The sequence below is a fragment of the Dendrobates tinctorius genome, unplaced genomic scaffold (assembly GCF_039654945.1).
Source record: "Dendrobates tinctorius isolate UK_male_01 unplaced genomic scaffold, ASM3965494v1 ptg000174l, whole genome shotgun sequence".
Classification (NCBI taxonomy): Eukaryota; Metazoa; Chordata; class Amphibia; order Anura; family Dendrobatidae; genus Dendrobates; species Dendrobates tinctorius.
Window position 1 is genome coordinate 4,484,188 of NW_027361841.1, and position 18,401 is coordinate 4,502,588.

At 42.7% G+C, this 18,401-nt stretch overlaps 1 protein-coding gene across 4 annotated transcripts in view; it reads right to left on the reverse strand.

Moving 5' to 3' along the window:
* DCLRE1C (DNA cross-link repair 1C) overlaps positions 1–18,401 on the reverse strand; it is an 87,820-nt gene that overhangs the window by 26,880 nt on the left and 42,539 nt on the right. For 2 of the 4 annotated variants that reach the window (XM_073551290.1, XM_073551293.1), the window contains 6 exons: positions 14,371–14,430; positions 9,657–9,712; positions 7,621–7,722; positions 6,430–6,502; positions 4,265–4,405; positions 836–937 (listed from right to left, as the gene is read on the reverse strand). In XM_073551290.1, coding sequence (XP_073407391.1) covers positions 836–937; positions 4,265–4,405; positions 6,430–6,502; positions 7,621–7,722; positions 9,657–9,712; positions 14,371–14,430 — 534 coding nt within the window. The remainder of the gene's footprint in view (positions 1–835; positions 938–4,264; positions 4,406–6,429; positions 6,503–7,620; positions 7,723–9,656; positions 9,713–14,370; positions 14,431–18,401) is intronic. The other 2 variants (XM_073551291.1, XM_073551292.1) reach the window with 1 other exon arrangement.

The window sequence follows — 18,401 nt, forward strand, 5'->3', positions numbered from 1 at the left end:
TTAATCACATATAATTGACAGGTGGCTTAGGTGGTGAAGAGGAGACCGTCGTACCAATGCTAAGGAGACACAAAGTCTCACATACACAAGGTATAAAGCAACATTAGGAGGAGACCGTGCAGTCATATTCTTGGCATGTGCAGATTTTGAAGCATGTACTTCACTCCATCCACTATAAATATATATCTACATTTGCTCGTATACTACATTCATTAGTCTGATGAGTAGTATATACATATACACTTTACAAAAATTAGTTTTTAACCCCTACGCAGGCCATTCTCACACACTCAACCCAGGGGTTTAATACCAGAAGTCTGAAACTGGCTTTTTAATGGGCTAATGGAGCAGATCCCACGTTTTTGGTTGACTGTTGATGGCACTTTTCTCTGGAGCAATATGGACCAAATTCATTAAAAGACATCCACCTCTTTAATAAATATGGCGCATATTTCAACTACTGCATGCCACCACCAGAAACATATACCAATCAGGGGCTGGCATACAATCCTGTTGTAATATACACCACTTTCGGGGTGTAAGTTATAATGATGCAAATAAACCAGCGTTTTTATATCTTTACCCCGGGCCTGTCCCTTTACTGAGTTGGCATCGCTCAGCAGGAGGGGGCATTGCCAACCATGGCCAAATAGACTCACTATGCTTCTCTCCAGAAAGTGGTGCACACTAATGTAGAAGTCTCCTCAGCTCATAGACTGCATAGAGGTTAGATTGTGGTGCACACAGCCAGCGATACGCTGCATTAAAAAAGGAAATACTTCTACCTGGTAACAATTATTAACAATCATTTTCAAAACCACAGCAATACATTTACCACGGGGTGTCGACATGCATGTATCTGCGTCCGCCTGTCCGTTGTCACGTGGCAGAGAATCTCAGGCATATTCCGGAACATATCTAGCTTATTCACATGAACCTGGAAACAAAGAGTTAATGCACATCTGTGGATCTGATAAAATACATAGTCAAGTACATCCAAGGGGTTATCATCTTCCCATCGTGACCGTTAAAAATCCCATCAGCACAGGCACAAGGAGGTAATAGGCAACTGTGTACGGATATTATGTTCGGCTGTGTATTTTCTCATTAGCCACAGCGGAACACAACCTGATAAAGTTCAGATTGGCGATGTATTATTCCTTTTTAAACATCTTTTTATTGGGTTATATAATACAAATAAACAATAATGTAAAGTTACATAACAGGGTGTGTGCGTTTTTTCAATATAATGTTGTCAGAAGTTCCTTCATTAGGTCGTCACATAGTATATGGTAAGATTAATCACAGTAGAAGCTACAATTTCTCATTCAACAACAGTTCGTCATCATTTTCCTACTGCTTTATAACGAAGGAGTCTAATCCAGTGTGTATACACCTATAGATCTTAAATTATAACATTGATACATAGAGATATATAGAGAAAGTAGGGAAAGAAACACCAGAAGAGAGAGGGGGGGGGGGGCGCAAGGGGAATCTTCCATGTAAAAGTGGATAGTGGTATCGGCAGTTAGTGCTTTACAGCTTCATGATACCTATGTAACAAGCATTAACCTCTGATGAAAGCTTGTTAGGTTTTAGGGTGGACATCATTCAGTAGCTGTGTGGGACTGCTGACCTACAACCTTTAAATATTCATCTGATTCCCTGTACAGTACCCATGGCTCCCATGTTATCCCAAACCTGTCTCTTGAGAAGTTTGTGAAGGCTCCAATTTTCTCTACATAATAAAGCTGTTTGACTTTTTGGAGCCAATCAACATCGCTTGGGCTACTCTGAGAGAGCCATTTTGTGGGAATAATTAGTTTGGCCGCTGCTAATAAAAATAGGAGTAGTGATTTGTACTTGGTCTGTGAGATGTCGCTAGACCAGTTCAGAAAGATGAGGTTCGGCCATGGGCTTTCAAAAGTTTGCACAACTTGGTAATAATTTTCAGAACACCATCCCAAAATGGTCTAAACTTATCACATGACCACCAAATGTGCATGGACCCCTTTGTCTATATTACATCTCCAACAGATTGGGGGTATAATGGGATACCATGTATGAGTAATCACTGGGGTGGTATATCATCTTGTGACAATCTTATTGTGAGTACAGATGTACGGGACATCTTGTTCTCCAGACTCCATTTTTGTGCTTGCAACGCCATTTTGTCGTTTACGAGTTAAATTTTGTAACTTAAATAGATGAAAGTTCACGGTTGTTATGAAACCAGACTGTTCCAGCTTGTACAAGATATGAGACCCTGAAGAATGTGCTATTGTTCTATTTTCTACGTCACGCAGCTAGAGACATATTCCGATTTTCTTGCAATACTATTGACTTATAAAGTATATGTATTACGACGATGTTATTGGTAGCTATGTACTTTGCATAATTAAGCAAAATACTATAAAAAGAGGTGAGAAAATAAACAGGCTTAGTGATCTGCCTTGATCCTCCCATACAGAGACCCCCGTCTCCGTCTGGTCATTCCCAGTTGCTAGCAACGCCCCGTGGATTAATTTGGAAATCACTTGGTCAACCATGAAGGGTTGATTTAGCCCTCCCTCAAAAGCTACCTCAACATTATATGAGTTTTCTTGAACTCTTACACAGCTAGATGGTCCGAACAAATTTTTATAAATTAGCTCAACCTTCCAGTTCTGCAGTTTAACTCTAAGTTCTTTCTCCCATGCTAATATATATATGGAGATGGCTTTAAAGTGCAATAATACACTGCGCTGCTGTAGGTATATTTCAAGAAGCTTTAATGGTGCCTATGCGTTTCCTGAGCTGTCCCAGCTCAGGAAACACATAGGCACCATTAAAGCTTCTTGAAATATACCTACAGCAGCGCAGTGTATTATTGCACTTTAAAGCCATCTCCACTTACAAGTCCTTGGACCGCGTGCAGACTACAGCAGTTGTTTCATGCGTTTATAGGTGTTGTGACCGAAATCTCACAACCTTATCAGGTGAGTCTCTCCTTGCCTCACCATTACAATTGTGTTTTAAAGGTTTCACACAGTGGATGCGCCCTGTTTTGTTTAGTTTATGCTAATGTATAGACACATTTAATAGGTACTGAGTCTGACAAAAGGGTCTGGTATAATTTTGCTTATACTCCTTTGGGTTATGTTGTGTTAGTAAGGTTTCGAAAGTCGTTAATTCCCTAAATGGGATACCAGCTTGTAAATATGATCTAATAGCTTTAGTAAGTCTATTATAGTGGAGAAAATTAATATGCTGTTTTGCAAATTGCCTCTTCAGAAAGAAAGAGGACTTTTACTCTACAGCACCACCTACTGGTAGTAGCGATCCTACAAGTCACAATCAACCCTTTAACAAGTCTTGTAATATGACTTAGGATAAGGGCCAAATCAGAATCTCAATTTGCAGACACGGTGTTTCGAGGTATTGGCTCTCGTCAGTGCAAAGTATGATATCTGATTTGGCTAGGTGAGAGGCTCTGGACTGAGGTCTAAGGGGTAAGGTTTCTCCTTGTGGAGAGTGACATGCCAGCTCTGGCTTGTTTCCATTGCCCGGCGAATAAGCCTCCTTACCTTGACAAGCCAGAACTGGCATGTCACTCTCCACAAGGAGAAACCTTACCCCTTATGCTGTTTTGAGAATTTAGGCTGTAATTCTGGTAACGGGAGCAATGTACCCTCTGTGAGTATGTCTATGCCCTCTTTAATTGAGGGAAAGGAGTCTGTGGATTTAATTTTTGTTTGGTCCAAGTACAACCCTGGTAAGTCCATCACCCTGGCGAGAGGAGACGGAAGTGGCATTAATAAGTTGGAGTTTCTGGCCCAGGTGTGTACCACATTCCTAGTCATAGCGTTAGGTATCTCCAATTTGTGGATAAAATCTTTAGGAGTATGAAGTATGGTAGCAATCGGGACAGGTACTGAATCATCTGCTATCTTTGTCCATAGCTTATGTTTAAGAATCCTTACCCAATCTACTATCAAAGACAGTGTCGCTGCTGTGTGATATTTCTGTGGATCGGGAGTGCTCTTACCTCCTTTTGTCCTAGGGAGTGAAAGTATCTTATAGTTAAGTTGCGATGTATTATTCCTATGGTACAAGGCTGGTCTCGTCTCAGCATGGAATGCAAAACAAAGATGTCAATATCGAATACATCTATATCTAATTCAATACGTGCAAGAAGGTGCAGGAGGAAATGAGGAGACAAGACATGGAGCTCCGTCATAAATCAATGGCGAGAGAGTCACTTACAATGTATTCTCCACTTTACCTTTGCTCCAAATTCCTCACTCAGGTTTGTGAATAGATACTCATATCCATAAGCGGCTTTGCAGTTAAGCCAGACAACATGGTAAGGACTCAGCGTTATCCAGCTACGCACCAATTCCAAAATCCCAATCAAGCATTCTTCCTAAAGTAAACCACAAAAAAAGAAAAATCAAACATTGCGTCCAATGCCATGGCTTCATAGTGATGTGGCTGAGCAATTACACAGAAGAATTGTTTGGGACTTTAAAAGTTAAACTACTTTTTTAAAGGGATATTTCCAACGACTAGATGTAAGGTTATGAATAAAAATAATAGGTCGAAATACAATCAATAATCAAAGCCACATAGCTAATGACCGGCGCTGTCTTATACCTCATTATCACTGGCTACGTCACCATCACACCAGTATATGTAGAGAGCTGGGTGAGCAGGAGCAGTGTACACCATGCACCATCGGCTTACAGAATCTCTGGCTAACAGTAGATGCAGCAAGTAACAGCCATAGCCAAGCATGCAGTGAAAAACATATTCTTGGTCGTACCGGAGGATTATTTAAAATTGTGTGTTTACAAGTAGAAAAAAAAAAAAAAAAATCTAAAATCACAAACTTCCACTGCTGTGACTGTGCTCTGCCGCCAATGTCACAGAGCAAGGGACAAACCTCAGCAGACACAAGGATATACAAGGCGAGCTGGAAGGATAAGAGGGCTTCAGGAAGTGTAGTTTCCCCACTAAATCAATGTACAATGCGAAGGGGAACGCACAATATTAGTATATAGTGTATTGCAACAGTATGTAGGTAAAGAGTTTACTACGAAAACAAAAAACACTCTTGGAATAGTCCATTACCTTTGCTTCCAATTCTATTTAAAAATCATTTAGTGTGGAAATACATAGGTAAGGGAGACATTTACTTTAAGGGAACTGGTCATGTGAATAAACGCTATTTGCCTCCAGATAGTGAGTTACCCTGCAGGTTAATAGCGTTCTGAAGCCATACAGCCGCCTCACTAAAAGCCCCGCTGCTGGGAAGAAATTAATGTTATTCCTCCTAGCAACCTCCGGCCTTCAGTCAGAGACATGGCCAGCGTCAGTGTCCGCTCACTGCATAGTGAACACTGTGACCACGTCTCAGCACTGACAGCCAGCTGTGTGTTGCACTACTCACTCCTCACTATTTACTTAGTGGAGACTGAAGTCGCAACTCTGACTGAAAGCTGGAGGCTGCTGGGAGGAATCAAGTTTATTTCCCCCTGGTAGCAGAGCTTTCCATGCAGCGTTCACACTGCTTTAGAATGCCATTAACCTACAGATTAATAGTGTTTTTCACATAACAGGTTTCCTTTAAAGGGGGGGGGGGGGGGGGTGTCTCATTTTATGCTTATAATGAAGTCCTATAATTCTCGAATATATTTTATCTTTTAAAGGGACTGTCGGCACAGAATGACTGTTTAAACCAAGTACAGGCAATCTACGCTTCACGGCAGAGCCAATCGTTTATATACCATACCCCTTCCCACCTGCTTGGTTTCCATCTATTTCCATCCTTCTCTTCTCTATGAAGCCAGAGAAGGGTGGACAGATGGGACGGTGTATATAAATGATTGGCTCCACAGTGAAGAACCAAGCGGCTCTACTTGGTTTGAACAGTCATTCTGTGCTGCCAATCCGTTTAAATACAATTACAATGTTTAAGATCTTCATTTGTTGTCAGTGAACGGAAACTTTGTTTGCAAGAAGATGATGAAAACCTCGCACTTGTCTCTCAGTACAATATTTGCTAGATATTTATGTCCCACATTTTGGGCATGACATATTTTATACAATCCAATACAGTGTAGCAAATTAACGTGGACAGGAGAAAAAAAAAACAAAAAAAAACATGGCGCAGCCGTGAGATGTACTAGATCTGCACGGCTTTTCAAACCTTGAATGAAAACAAGAGAGTTTCCAATTACTGACAAAAAGCAGAGAATTTGAAAATAATGAAACACTGAATATTAGAACATTCCGGAATTTTTATCCTGCATTGATAAAGCTTTATTTACATCAATTCAGAAACACATTTGGCGGTTACGGTACGCGGCCATTTGTTTTTATCTGACAAACCCATGAATTCCAAGTGAGGCAAAACGATACTGCAGTACCCAAGTAACTACAACTTACCCTACTGGGAATCTGGAAAAATTTAGGGTCACAGAACGTTGTGTCTAAATAAACGCTTTCAATGTCTTTCACTCTGAAAGGAAAAGGCAAACATGAGTATAATAGTAGAACACCAGGCTTAGACAGTCTTTGGTGGGAATACATGTGTACAGACACATTCTCTTACAGCAGGCTCAAAGTAGAAAATTTTTTGTTAATTTTTTTTTTTTTTTTTAAATCCACTTTAATTCCAGGGTGCTGTACAATAGAATATTCACAGACCGGTCACTACTGGCTAAACCATGGTTGCCCTGACACACTTGTAAGGATAACCCCCCCAGCCATATTCTGCTGTCCCGGTATTCAGTATAAGTGCTGTATGGGACATCAGTGACTGTCAGACGAAAGGTTTTGCAGATGTATGACGGTAAGAGAGCGCTGCACTCAGATGTTCCAACCTCAGCATCAATTAACAAATTTACTCAAATCACATAAAGGGGGCTTTACACATAGCGATATCGCTAGCAATATCGCTTAAAGCGTCACCAATTTTGTGACGCAGCAGCGATATTGCTAGCGATATCGCTATGTGTGATACTTACCTCCGACCGGCTCCCCCGCTGATTATCACTGATCGCGCGAGATTGTCCAGGTCCATTTCTTGTCGGCTGCTTCCTGCTGGGCTTCCTGCTGGCGCCGACTTCATCATCGCCGCGTCTGAAAGGTAAGTACGACCGCTGCTGCATCGCTGTGAGATCTGCCTGTGTGGCAGCTCACTAGCGACCATTTAGCGATGCACCAGCGATCCTGACCGGGTCATATCGTGGTCGGGATCACTGGTGCATCGCTAAATGTAAAGGGGCCTTAAAACTAAAACTCCTAATTAAATTAAGTGGATCTCCTACAGAAAAATACAGTCACACAGTAATTAATTCAAGCTGACATTTGTCAACAAATATTGTACTTATATGCTGGTGGTTAGGTTACTTTGCATACATGTTAAACAAGATTGTTCAATAAGATGACACATTGTAGGAAACCAGCCATAACTCCAAACTGTACAAAAGAGGCCATGCTTAGAGAACCAGAGACAGACTATAGCGGTGTACATCCAGGAACGTATGCACAAGTGCAGTAGTGGGTGAGCCTTACCACACAAGGGATTGCATATGACCAGAATAATATAAATACACACATATACATATTACACACCTGCTTCCTGAATGCAAAAGCTCCATACGTGCCACCTCTCCTTTTGCTAGTCTGAAGTCCCCAGTATAGAGAACAGTGCCATTTTGTCCTTGGAACAAAAACCTGAAACGAAAAAACAAAAACGCAACAAAATAAATAAAATATTGAACACCTGTAGAGAGATCTTAAAATTGCTGTTGTGAGAAGGCACATACCATAAGGATACAGTCTTCCCAAAACCTGTCAGATGACAGATGCACTAGCTAGTGAATGTCATCTGAAAGGTTTTGGGAAGGCTGTATCCTTACGGTATGTGTCTTTTTTAATTTTTCTATGTTAGCTGTTGGGAGAAGGCGCCCTTCAAATATGAGAGATCTGGAGCAGTTTGCTAAAGAAGAATGGTCCAAAATTACAGTTGATAGGTAAAAGAAGCTTGTTGATTGTTATAGGAAGTGATTGATTGCAGTTATTTATCCCAATGGGTGTGCAATCACAGACTTTGAGCCCTCGCGGGCAGGGTCCCGCACATGTTTATTGTACTTGTCTATTTCCCCTTTTCACATGTAAAGCACCATGGAATAAATGGCGCTATATAAATGTATTATAATAATAATATAAAGTTGGGGTGCCAACAATTTTGTCTGGCTCAATGGGGTTGTATGTGAAATTATGTACAGTTTTCCCTTTTTTTTTTTTCCTTCTTTTTTGTGTTGTTTCATTACAAACAAAGGAAATAAACCTGTGTATTACAAAACATGTGTAACTGCAATAATTTTCTGAAATAAAATAGTCATTTTCTGGAACAATTTCAAGGGTGCCAACACTTTTGGCCATGACTGTAAAGATTATCCTCATTCCTCCACACCAAAGCATGACCAGCTCTGCCCTCGCCTACTGTGTCCACACCCATCCCTTGTAGATTGTGAGCCCTCGCGGGCAGGGTCCTCTCCTCCTGTACCAGTCGTGACTTGTATGGTTTAAGATTATTGTACCTGTTTTCTATTATGTATACCAATTTTCACATGTAAATCGTCATGGAATAAATGGCGCTATAATAAATAATAAAGCAGACACTAAGCAATGTACAGGCCTGGCCATGGAGAAAACCTCGGTGCAGTGTCTAGCAGGCAGGCAATCCGGACAGCGATTGCTTGCTGGCTAGTCACAATCTCTCACGTGTCAGTTTACAGTGTAGCCTACAGATAATAACTGATCTTCCAGAATTACCCGCACGCCTGTCCTCATGGCTTCTGAGTTTTCACAGTGTCTAATATATAGCGCAGAGATTAGACACAGCACCTGCGACTGCAGCCGTTTATTGTGGCTCTATGAGGATGCTTCACTTGCTGAAAAAGTAGCTAGCTTGCCCTGATTGGGGCCTCTTCCTGTTTTTACCACCAACCCAACTGACAGAGGGTAGAAAGCTGCATTCTCACCACCAGACTGTCATACAACCTAGGCAGCCGTCGTATACATGACAGCTGTGGGCTGGAAAAACAGCATGTAAGAAGAAAAAACTAAGGCCACCCTTGGATAATGGTCAAATACCCCTCAACTACCTATGCATAGAAATATTTAGGAGCCCCAATGGATATATATATATATTTTTTGTTTACATATCATTTTCTAGGAGCCAGAACTTTTTTACACTTTCCAGTGAACGTAGATGTATTAGGACTTTTCTTGTGAGAGGAGTCTTATGCCACCATTTTGTCATTGCTAGCTTACACACATAGTAGACCTGGGGCCTTTTTTTTGGCTCCCTCCTGCCATGATAACCCATCGGTCACTTTGCCGACTGGGTGGCCGAGAGACCTTCCAACCTCTGTTTAACCATTTAGATATCCTGGTCTCTATTGACTGTAGCACCTAGAGGGTTAAACAGGATCAAAAATATCCAAAACCCGCTATTCCTGCAGCGTCCACGCCTATGCCCATGCCATCCCTGTACTATACATTATCGGAGATGATGTGCCGACTGCCTGTTGATCAGCTTTCATTGTTAACGTGGTCTACACACATGAAACAAAGTAGTAAAGAATTGTGCTGTATATTACATTACTGAACCTGGACAATGGCCCGCTGGCAAGAGTGTGATCAGAACATCTTCTTTCTGGAAAAGGAACATATAATGTATACACATACGGATAAAACCTTGGCGTCCATGTAACACAGTGAAACTTATTGGACTTCATATACACAGTGCTAATCCTTGTATACAAGGTAATACTTAGCTTACTAGAAAATCTCATGCACTTGGTAGAAATTAACATTTTACTTCAAGGCACATACAAAAATGCACAGATAATGCTCTAGACCAGGGGTGGGCAATTAATTTTCCCAAGGGGCCACATGAGAGACAGTGACTGTTGTGGAGGCCGAATTGTGAAGAAGATATATAATTGTAAGAGAAATTAGAATATCAGTATATAACTAGCTAAGCCTGATCCACATGACTATCTCTACATAAAAAGGACATTACATCTGCCGACTCTTATTGCAGGAACTCAGAACCATAAAGGAGGGTCTCCAGGGAGAATACTGAGAGGTTTCAAACATGGCTCCTTGGCTCCTGGACCCTTAGCTTCAAAGGAGCTAGCAGATGGTTTGTAACAAGGCAGAATATTTCCTATTGACTGTATAGAGAGGAGTGGGGCAGACGCAGAATATTTGAAATGCAAGACCACAACTTAGCCCATCGTCCAGTCACAAACAGTAACTTTTAAATGGCAAATCCGGGTCATCCTGGAAATATGAGCCTATGGTCAGGACTATAAAAATCTGAAAAAGGTCTTCGGACCGAAACGTCGCCACAGGAGGCGGCAGAATAAAATGTAAGCTTTTTTTTTTTTCACCATTGTCTGTCTTTTTTATCTATTGTTATAAAAATCTGGGTGGCACAAAAGAAAGTTGTTCACATGTGGGGATTGCCTATACTGCTGGTGTGATCCATAATTCATTTTCTACTTCCCCCAAGGAAACAGAACAATGATGTGTATTTCTGTGATTGCTCCCTTTTTATTTAAAACTGTTTTGCATATTTATGTGTAGTTTTATCTTTATACATCTTATTGTAAGCACTGTATATTTTTATATTAAAGCTTAAAATCTTTAGTAAGTTTCATCCTTGTATGCTGTAAAGAATCCATAGCCTTTCAGAGAATGTGTGACCTTTTGATTGTCTGACAGTAACATATGTTGGGGACTCATCACCCCGTGTGTTTGATGAGTGGTGGCAGCACGTTAAGAAATCGAGTGCGCTGAATGTGTCGGGGTGTGATGTTTGCTCACTTTATACCCGCAAAGAGAGGTTAGGTTTAGTGCAAGGAGATAAATCATGTCATGTGCTGGGAAGTGTGTACGTGACAACTTTTACTCCAAGTCACATACACTTTTTACACAAAAGCACAGGCAACACTCGAGAGCAGGGGTGGGCAATTTTCCCAAGGGTCCACAGACACAGAACCAATAGGATGAAATCAATTCTGCTCAATATAAATCGCAACATTAATTATAGTTAGTTTACATTAATATTGTACCACTTAATATTGAACAGAATTAAGAGTATTCCCATCTTAGAGATCCTATCCCAATATGTAGTAGGTGTAATAATAATATTAGCAAATATCTCTAACTTGAAATGCGGTATAATTCTTCTGATAAGTCAGGTCGCTTAAGAGCATGTCACACTAAGAGATATCGCTAGCAATATCGCTATAACTTGTGACGTTATAGCGATATTGCTAGCGATATCTCTTTGTCTGATACTTACCTACAACCCGCTCCCCCGCTGGTTATCGCTGATCGCGCGAGAACGTTCAGGACCGCTTCTCGTCGTCAGGTTCCTGCTGTGACGACGAACGACGCGTGGAGCCGGGCGGGAGGACGCAGGATCGCCTGATGTGACAGGTAAGTAGCGACCCCCGTCCCCAGCGATGTCGCTGGTGAGATCTGCCTGTGTGGCAGCTCACTAGCGACCACTTAGCGATGCACCAGCGATCCTGAACGCGTCATATCGCTGGTCGGGATCGCTGGTACATCGCTAAGTGTGACAGTACCTTTACTCCATATGCAGAGCATTGCAGTAGCTTAGGTATACATGGTTACGACCACTAACAATTAGCTAACACTGCATGAGTGGTCGTAACCATGGATACCTAAGCTACTGCAATGCCCTGCATATGGGGTAAGTGACATGGGTTATCAGAAGAATTATACCGCATTTCTAATTGCAGATAATTGTACTACATATTGAGATAGAATCTATGATCTGGGAATACCCCTTTAAGTATGCTGACATCTCCCTATAAATAGTATGACTCCCCTACACAGCCTCCTGTCTGTATACAGCACGTGCCCCCACACAGCCTCCTGTCTGTATACAGCACGTGCCCCCACACAGCCTCCTGTCTGTATACAGCACGTGCCCCCACACAGCCTCCTGTCTGTATACAGCACGTGCCCCCACACAGCCTCCTGTCTGTATACAGCACGTGCCCCCACACAGCCTCCTGTCTGTATACAGCACGTGCCCCCACACAGCCTCCTGTCTGTATACAGCACGTGCCCCCACACAGCCTCCTGTCTGTATACAGCACGTGCCCCCACACAGCCTCCTGTCTGTATACAGCACGTGCCCCCACACAGCCTCCTGTCTGTATACAGCACGTGCCCCCACACAGCCTCCTGTCTGTATACAGCACATGCCCCCACACAGCCTCCTGTCTGTATACAGCACGTGCCCCCACACAGCCTCCTGTCTGTATACAGCACGTGCCCCCACACAGCCTCCTGTCTGTATACAGCACGTGCCCCCACACAGCCTCCTGTCTGTATACAGCACGTGCCCCCACACAGCCTCCTGTCTGTATACAGCACGTGCCCCCACACAGCCTCCTGTCTGTATACAGCACGTGCCCCCACACAGGCTCCTGTCTGTATACAGCACGTGCCCCCACACAGGCTCCTGTCTGTATACAGCACGTGCCCCCACACAGGCTCCTGTCTGTATACAGCACGTGCCCCCACACAGGCTCCTGTCTGTATACAGCACGTGCCCCCACACAGGCTCCTGTATACAGCACGTGCCCCCACACAGGCTCCTGTATACAGCACGTGCCACCACACAGCATCCTGTATACATCACGTGCCCCCACACAGCCTCCTGTATACATCACGTGCCCCCACACAGGCTCCTGTATACAGCACGTGCCCCCACACAGGCTCCTGTATACAGCACGTGCCCCCACACAGCCTCCTGTACACAGCACGTGCCCCCACACAGCCTCCTGTACACAGTACATGCTCCCACACAGCCTCCTGTGCACAGCACGTGCCCCCACACAGCCTCCTGTACACAGCACGTGCCACCACACAGCCTCCTGTACACAGTACGTGCTCCCACAGCCTCCTGTACACAGCACTTGCCACCACACAGCCTCCTGTACACAGCACGTGCCACCACACAGCCTCCTGTACACAGTACGTGCTCCCACACAGCCTCCTGTATACAGCACGTGCCCCCACACAGCCTCCTGTATACAGCACGTGCCACCACACAGCATCCTGTATACAGCACATGCCACAACACAGCATCCTGTATACAGCACGTGCCACCACACAGCATCCTGTATACAGCACGTGCCACCACACAGCCTCCTGCATGCATCACGTGCCCACACACAGTCTGCTATGTACATACAAACATGCCATACGCCCACAAAAAAAACACCACATAAACACCTCGCTCCGGCGCTCTGCCTCTGCTCCTGACATGATGAAATTACGTAATCGCGTCAGCTATCTCACGCGCGGATTGGTGGAAGAAGGGGCCGATGGCTCAGTCCTCCACCAATGTTTTCTCTGCTGTCTGCATCCAAAGGATGAAGATAGGGATGACGGCGGGTGGGGGAGGACATAGTGGCCTACAGGCCGCACTGTTTCAGCCCTTCGACTGTCTCTGTCCACAGGCTAGACTGGACATCTGCAGGGTCGGATGTGGCCGTGGGCCACACTTTGCCCAGATCTCCTCTAGAGACATTTTATTTAAGTGCAGACATATCAACAGAAATAAAAAGGAATGAAACGCTAAAACCTCTGTTCACACTCCACTGAAATGCACATCCCAAGAGATAGTTAATGGAGTTTCCAACCCATCGATTGGGGCTACAGTGAATGTGCAGCAGAGCTTACTGCAAATATGCAGCAGAAATTTCTACCCTGGATGTAGTTAGTTATTATAAAATATATCAAAGTGTGCTGTACTCACCTTCCCCAAGTCCACCAGTCTCTACTGTTGCTCCCAGTGTCTGGCATTGGCTGTGGAGCTAATATCATGTTGACAGCGCAGCAGCCAGTGTATACAAGACGCTGTCAGAACCCTGTCAGAACCAAAGAGCTCACAGATTGACTGCTGAGCTTTCAACATGACGTCAGTGCCATAGCCAATGCCAGGCATGGAGACTCGCTAGTAGAGCTGGAGGAAGGAGAGTACAGCGCAGTTTTTCGTCTCAGGACAAACTTCAGCCAGGGTAGAAACTTCCTTTAAGCATCATTAAAAATGCAGCACAATGCTTTATATGATTTCTGGCTAAGGACTACAGCAGTAATGATCTTGGCCAGCCAATAAAGTCTCAGTGGTGCCCAAAAAAAAAAAAAGGAAAGAAAAAGCAGACTACATTAATAGCATTATGCGGATGGGATTGTAGCATTTCTCTATTTCTTCATAAAAACATTTAGCAGTGTAAAATATGTAGGTAGAACGATACTCACATCATCAGTAGCTTCATCGATCAAAGATATCTGTGTTGGCGTGTCCACTTCAATCGCTCTCTGGACACAAAACAAAGGAAAAAAAAATGAAATTCTGGTGCAAATTCTATGCTGTATATACAGTTAGGTCCAGAAATATTTGGACAGTGACATAAAATTTGGCATTTTAGCTGTTTACTAAAGCACATTGAAGATTATATAATCAACATGGGCTTTTAACCCCCAAGGGTGGTTTGCACGTTCATGACCGGGCCAATTTTTACAATTCTGACCACTGTCCCTTTATGAGGTAATAACGCTGGAACGCTTCCATGGATCCCGCTGATTCTGACAATGTTTTCTCGTGACATATTGTACTTCATGTTAGTGGTAAAATTTAATTCATATAACTTGCGTTTATTTGTGAAAAAAACGGAAATTTGGCGAAAATTTTGAAAATTTCGCAATTTTCCAAATTTGAATTTTTATGCCCTTAAATCAGAGATACGGCACACAAAAAACTTAATAAGTAACATTTCCCACATGTTTACTTTACATCAGCACAATTTTGGAACCAAACTTTTTTTTGTTAGGAAGTTATAAGGGTTAAAAGTTGACCAGCGATTTCTCATTTTTGCAACACCAATTTATTTTAACGGACCACATCACATTTGAAGCCACTTTGAGGGGTCTATATGACAGAAAATACCCAAAAGTGAAACCATTCTAAAAACTGCACCCCTTAAGCTGCTCAAAACCACATTCAAGAAGTTTATTAACCCTTCAGGTGCTTCACAAGAATTTTTTGAATATTTAAAAAAATCAGAAACTTATCTAGATGTGTGGTGAGCACTTTGAACCCCCAAGGGCTTCACAGAAGTTTATAATGCCCGGGCGAGAAAATAAAAAAATCGTATTTTTTCCACCAACATGATCATTTAGTCCCCAATTTTTTTTATTTTCCTAAGGGTAACAGGAGAAAATGGACCCCAAAAGTTGTTGTCCAATTTGTCCTGAGTACACTGATACCCCATATATGGGAGAAAACTACTGTATGGGCACACGTCGGTGCTAGGAAGGGAAGTAGTGACGTTTTGGAATGCAGACTTTGATGGAATGGTCTGCGGGTGTCATGTGCGTTTGGAGAGCCTCTGATGTGCCTAAACTATTGAAACTCCCCACAAGTGACCCCATTTTAGAAACTAGACCTACCACAGAACTTATCTAAATGTGTGGTGAGCACTTTGAACCCCCAAGTGCTTCACAGAAGTTTATAACGCCCAGACGTGAAAATAAAAAAATCATTTTTTTCCACAAAAATGATATTTTTGCCCCCAATTTTTTATTTTCCTAAGGGCAACAGGAGAAATAGGACCCCAAAAGTTGTTTTGCAATTTGTCCTGAGTAGGATGATACCCCATATGTGGGGGTAAAACACTGTTTGGGTGCATGGCAGAGCTTGCAAGGGAAGGAGCACCATTTGACTTCAACACAGAATTGGCTGGAGTTGAGATCAGACGCCATGTTGCGTTTGGAGAGCACCTGATGTGCCCAAACAGTGGAAACCCCCAATTATAACTCCAACCCGAACCCCAACACACCTCTAACCATAATCTCAGCCCTAGCCCTAATGGGAAAATGGAAATAAATACATATTTTTTATTTTAGTATTTTTCCCTAACTAAGGGGGTGATAACGGGGGGTTTGATTTACTATTTATGGCGGTTTTTATGTTTGGCAGCTGTCACACACTAAAAGACGCTTTTTATTAAAAATAATTTTTGCATCACCACATATTGAGAGCTATAATTTTTCCATATTTTGACCCACAGAGTCATGTGAGGTCTTATTTTTTGAGGGACGAGTTGACGTTTTTATTGGTATCATGTTCTGGCACGTGACATTTTTTGACCGCTTTTTATTCCGATTTTTGGGACGCAGAATGAACAAAAACCAGCGTTCCATGAATTTCTTTTGGGGGGGTGCGTTTACACCGTTCCGCGTGCGGTAAAATTGATAAAGCGATTTTATTCTTCGGGTCAGTACGATTACAGCGATACCTCATTTGTCTTTTTTTATGTTTTGGCGCTTTTATGCAATAAAAACTATTTTATATAAAAAATAATTATTTTTGAATCGCTTTATTCTGTGAGCTATAACTTTTTTATTTTTTCGCTGATGATGCTGTGTGGCGGCTCGTTTTTTGCGGAACAAGATGACGTTTTCAGCGGTACCATGGATATTTATATTCGTCTTTTTGATCACGCGTTATTGCACTTTTTGTTCGGCGGTATGATAATAAAGCATTATTTTTTGCTTCGTTTTTTTTTTTATTTTTTAAGGGATTCGCTAAAGGGGTTAACTAATGGGACAGTTTTATAGGGCAGGTCATTACGGACACGGCGATACCAAATGTGTACTTTTATTGTTTCTTTTTTTATTTCCAAAAAATGAATTTATTAGGGACTATTTTTTTTTTTTTTATTTAGCGATTTTTTTAAAATTATTTTTACACTTTTTTTTTTTTTTTTTTTTTTAACTAAATTAGGTTGGCCCAGGGGGGACATCACTGTCCTGTGACAGATCGTTGATTGCACAGGCATTGAAGCAGACTTCCTCTTGCCTGCGCTATGCAGGCACTGAGGAAGCCAGCTCCCTGCAGGCCCACGAAGATCCCCGTCGCCATCTTGGATCCGGAGACCTGCAGGGAAGGAGCCCCCCGCAGCAGCGCTGCACATTGTGCTGCTGTGGGGGGCTCAGGGAAGCACGGAGGGAGCGCCCTCCCTGCCGATGCTTCCCTTTAACCCCCGGGTACACCGCGATCATGTTTGATCGCGGTGTGCAAGGGGTTAACGTGTCGGGGCGGTCCTTGCCTGCCCCTGTCACATTATCACAGCTGACACCCGGCCGCTGATCGCTGTGATGTACTATCCCGTCCTTGGTAATTAAGTCCCAGGGCACATGGACGGGATAGTACGTCACATGGCAGAAAGGGGCTAAAGTGCAGACGCTCAGCTTAAGGCCATGTTCACACGTTCAGTATTTGGTCAGTATTTTACCTCAGTATATGTAAGCCAAAACCAGGAGTGGGTGATAAATACAGAAGTGGTGACGTGTTTCTATTATACTTTTCTTCTGATCGTTCCTCTCCTGGTTTTGGCTTACAAATACTGAGGTAAGGGGGGGCGTGGCTTAGGCGCAGGTGATGTAGGTCGCAATACGTGCGAGCTCCTGAGGTAACCTTCTAACGCTACATACAACACGACTTTTTCGAAAATCTGCTTCCGCTCATATTTATTTTTATTCAGCAATTTATTCTGCACATTAAGACTTTTCTCGCCTGAATCGGATAATCCCAAGATATTTTATCCTGCTTTGAAGACTGCAGCCTGTTAAAATGGCGTCAGTTAGTCGCCTGTCCCTGTGAGAGACTACTTTCTGAGGTAATAAAATCTCCGGGACTAATATTTTTTATTTTTGTACATTTTATTTATTTTTATTACATACCTTTGTGTGGACTTTTGACATTTTTAATATAAATTTTGGCTTTTGGCATTTTTTTTTTCTGGATTACACGTTTCCTATGGCACCTGAGGGGTTGCTATGGTTATGCCTATTGCTCTGTTGATGGCTTTATTTTAATTTGTATTAATATTGATTACTGAGGTGTTTTGTTGGGATTGCCCCTGGCCTTCTAGGGGAATTTTTGGCTGCTTTTCATTCACATTATTTTTGAAGGCTCTGTCACAGACTCTTAGATGGACATTGGTTGCCATAGCAACCACTATCTGCATAATAGCGAGTTGCTCAACTGTTAAATTTTTACTATATATACACTACTGAAGATGCCCTTTGGGGTTGCCCCTACTCAGCCAGTGGGATTTCGCCCTTTTTTGACTAATTTTACATAGGGCACACTGCCCGAGAAGCTGCTGCCTTTGTATGCTGCGGGCACCAGTTCTCCTGCATTGATTTCCTCCCTGGTGATGTCACCGCTATTTGCGGTATAACAGAACACCTTTGAACATCATCTGGGACCTTCTTTGGGCTTG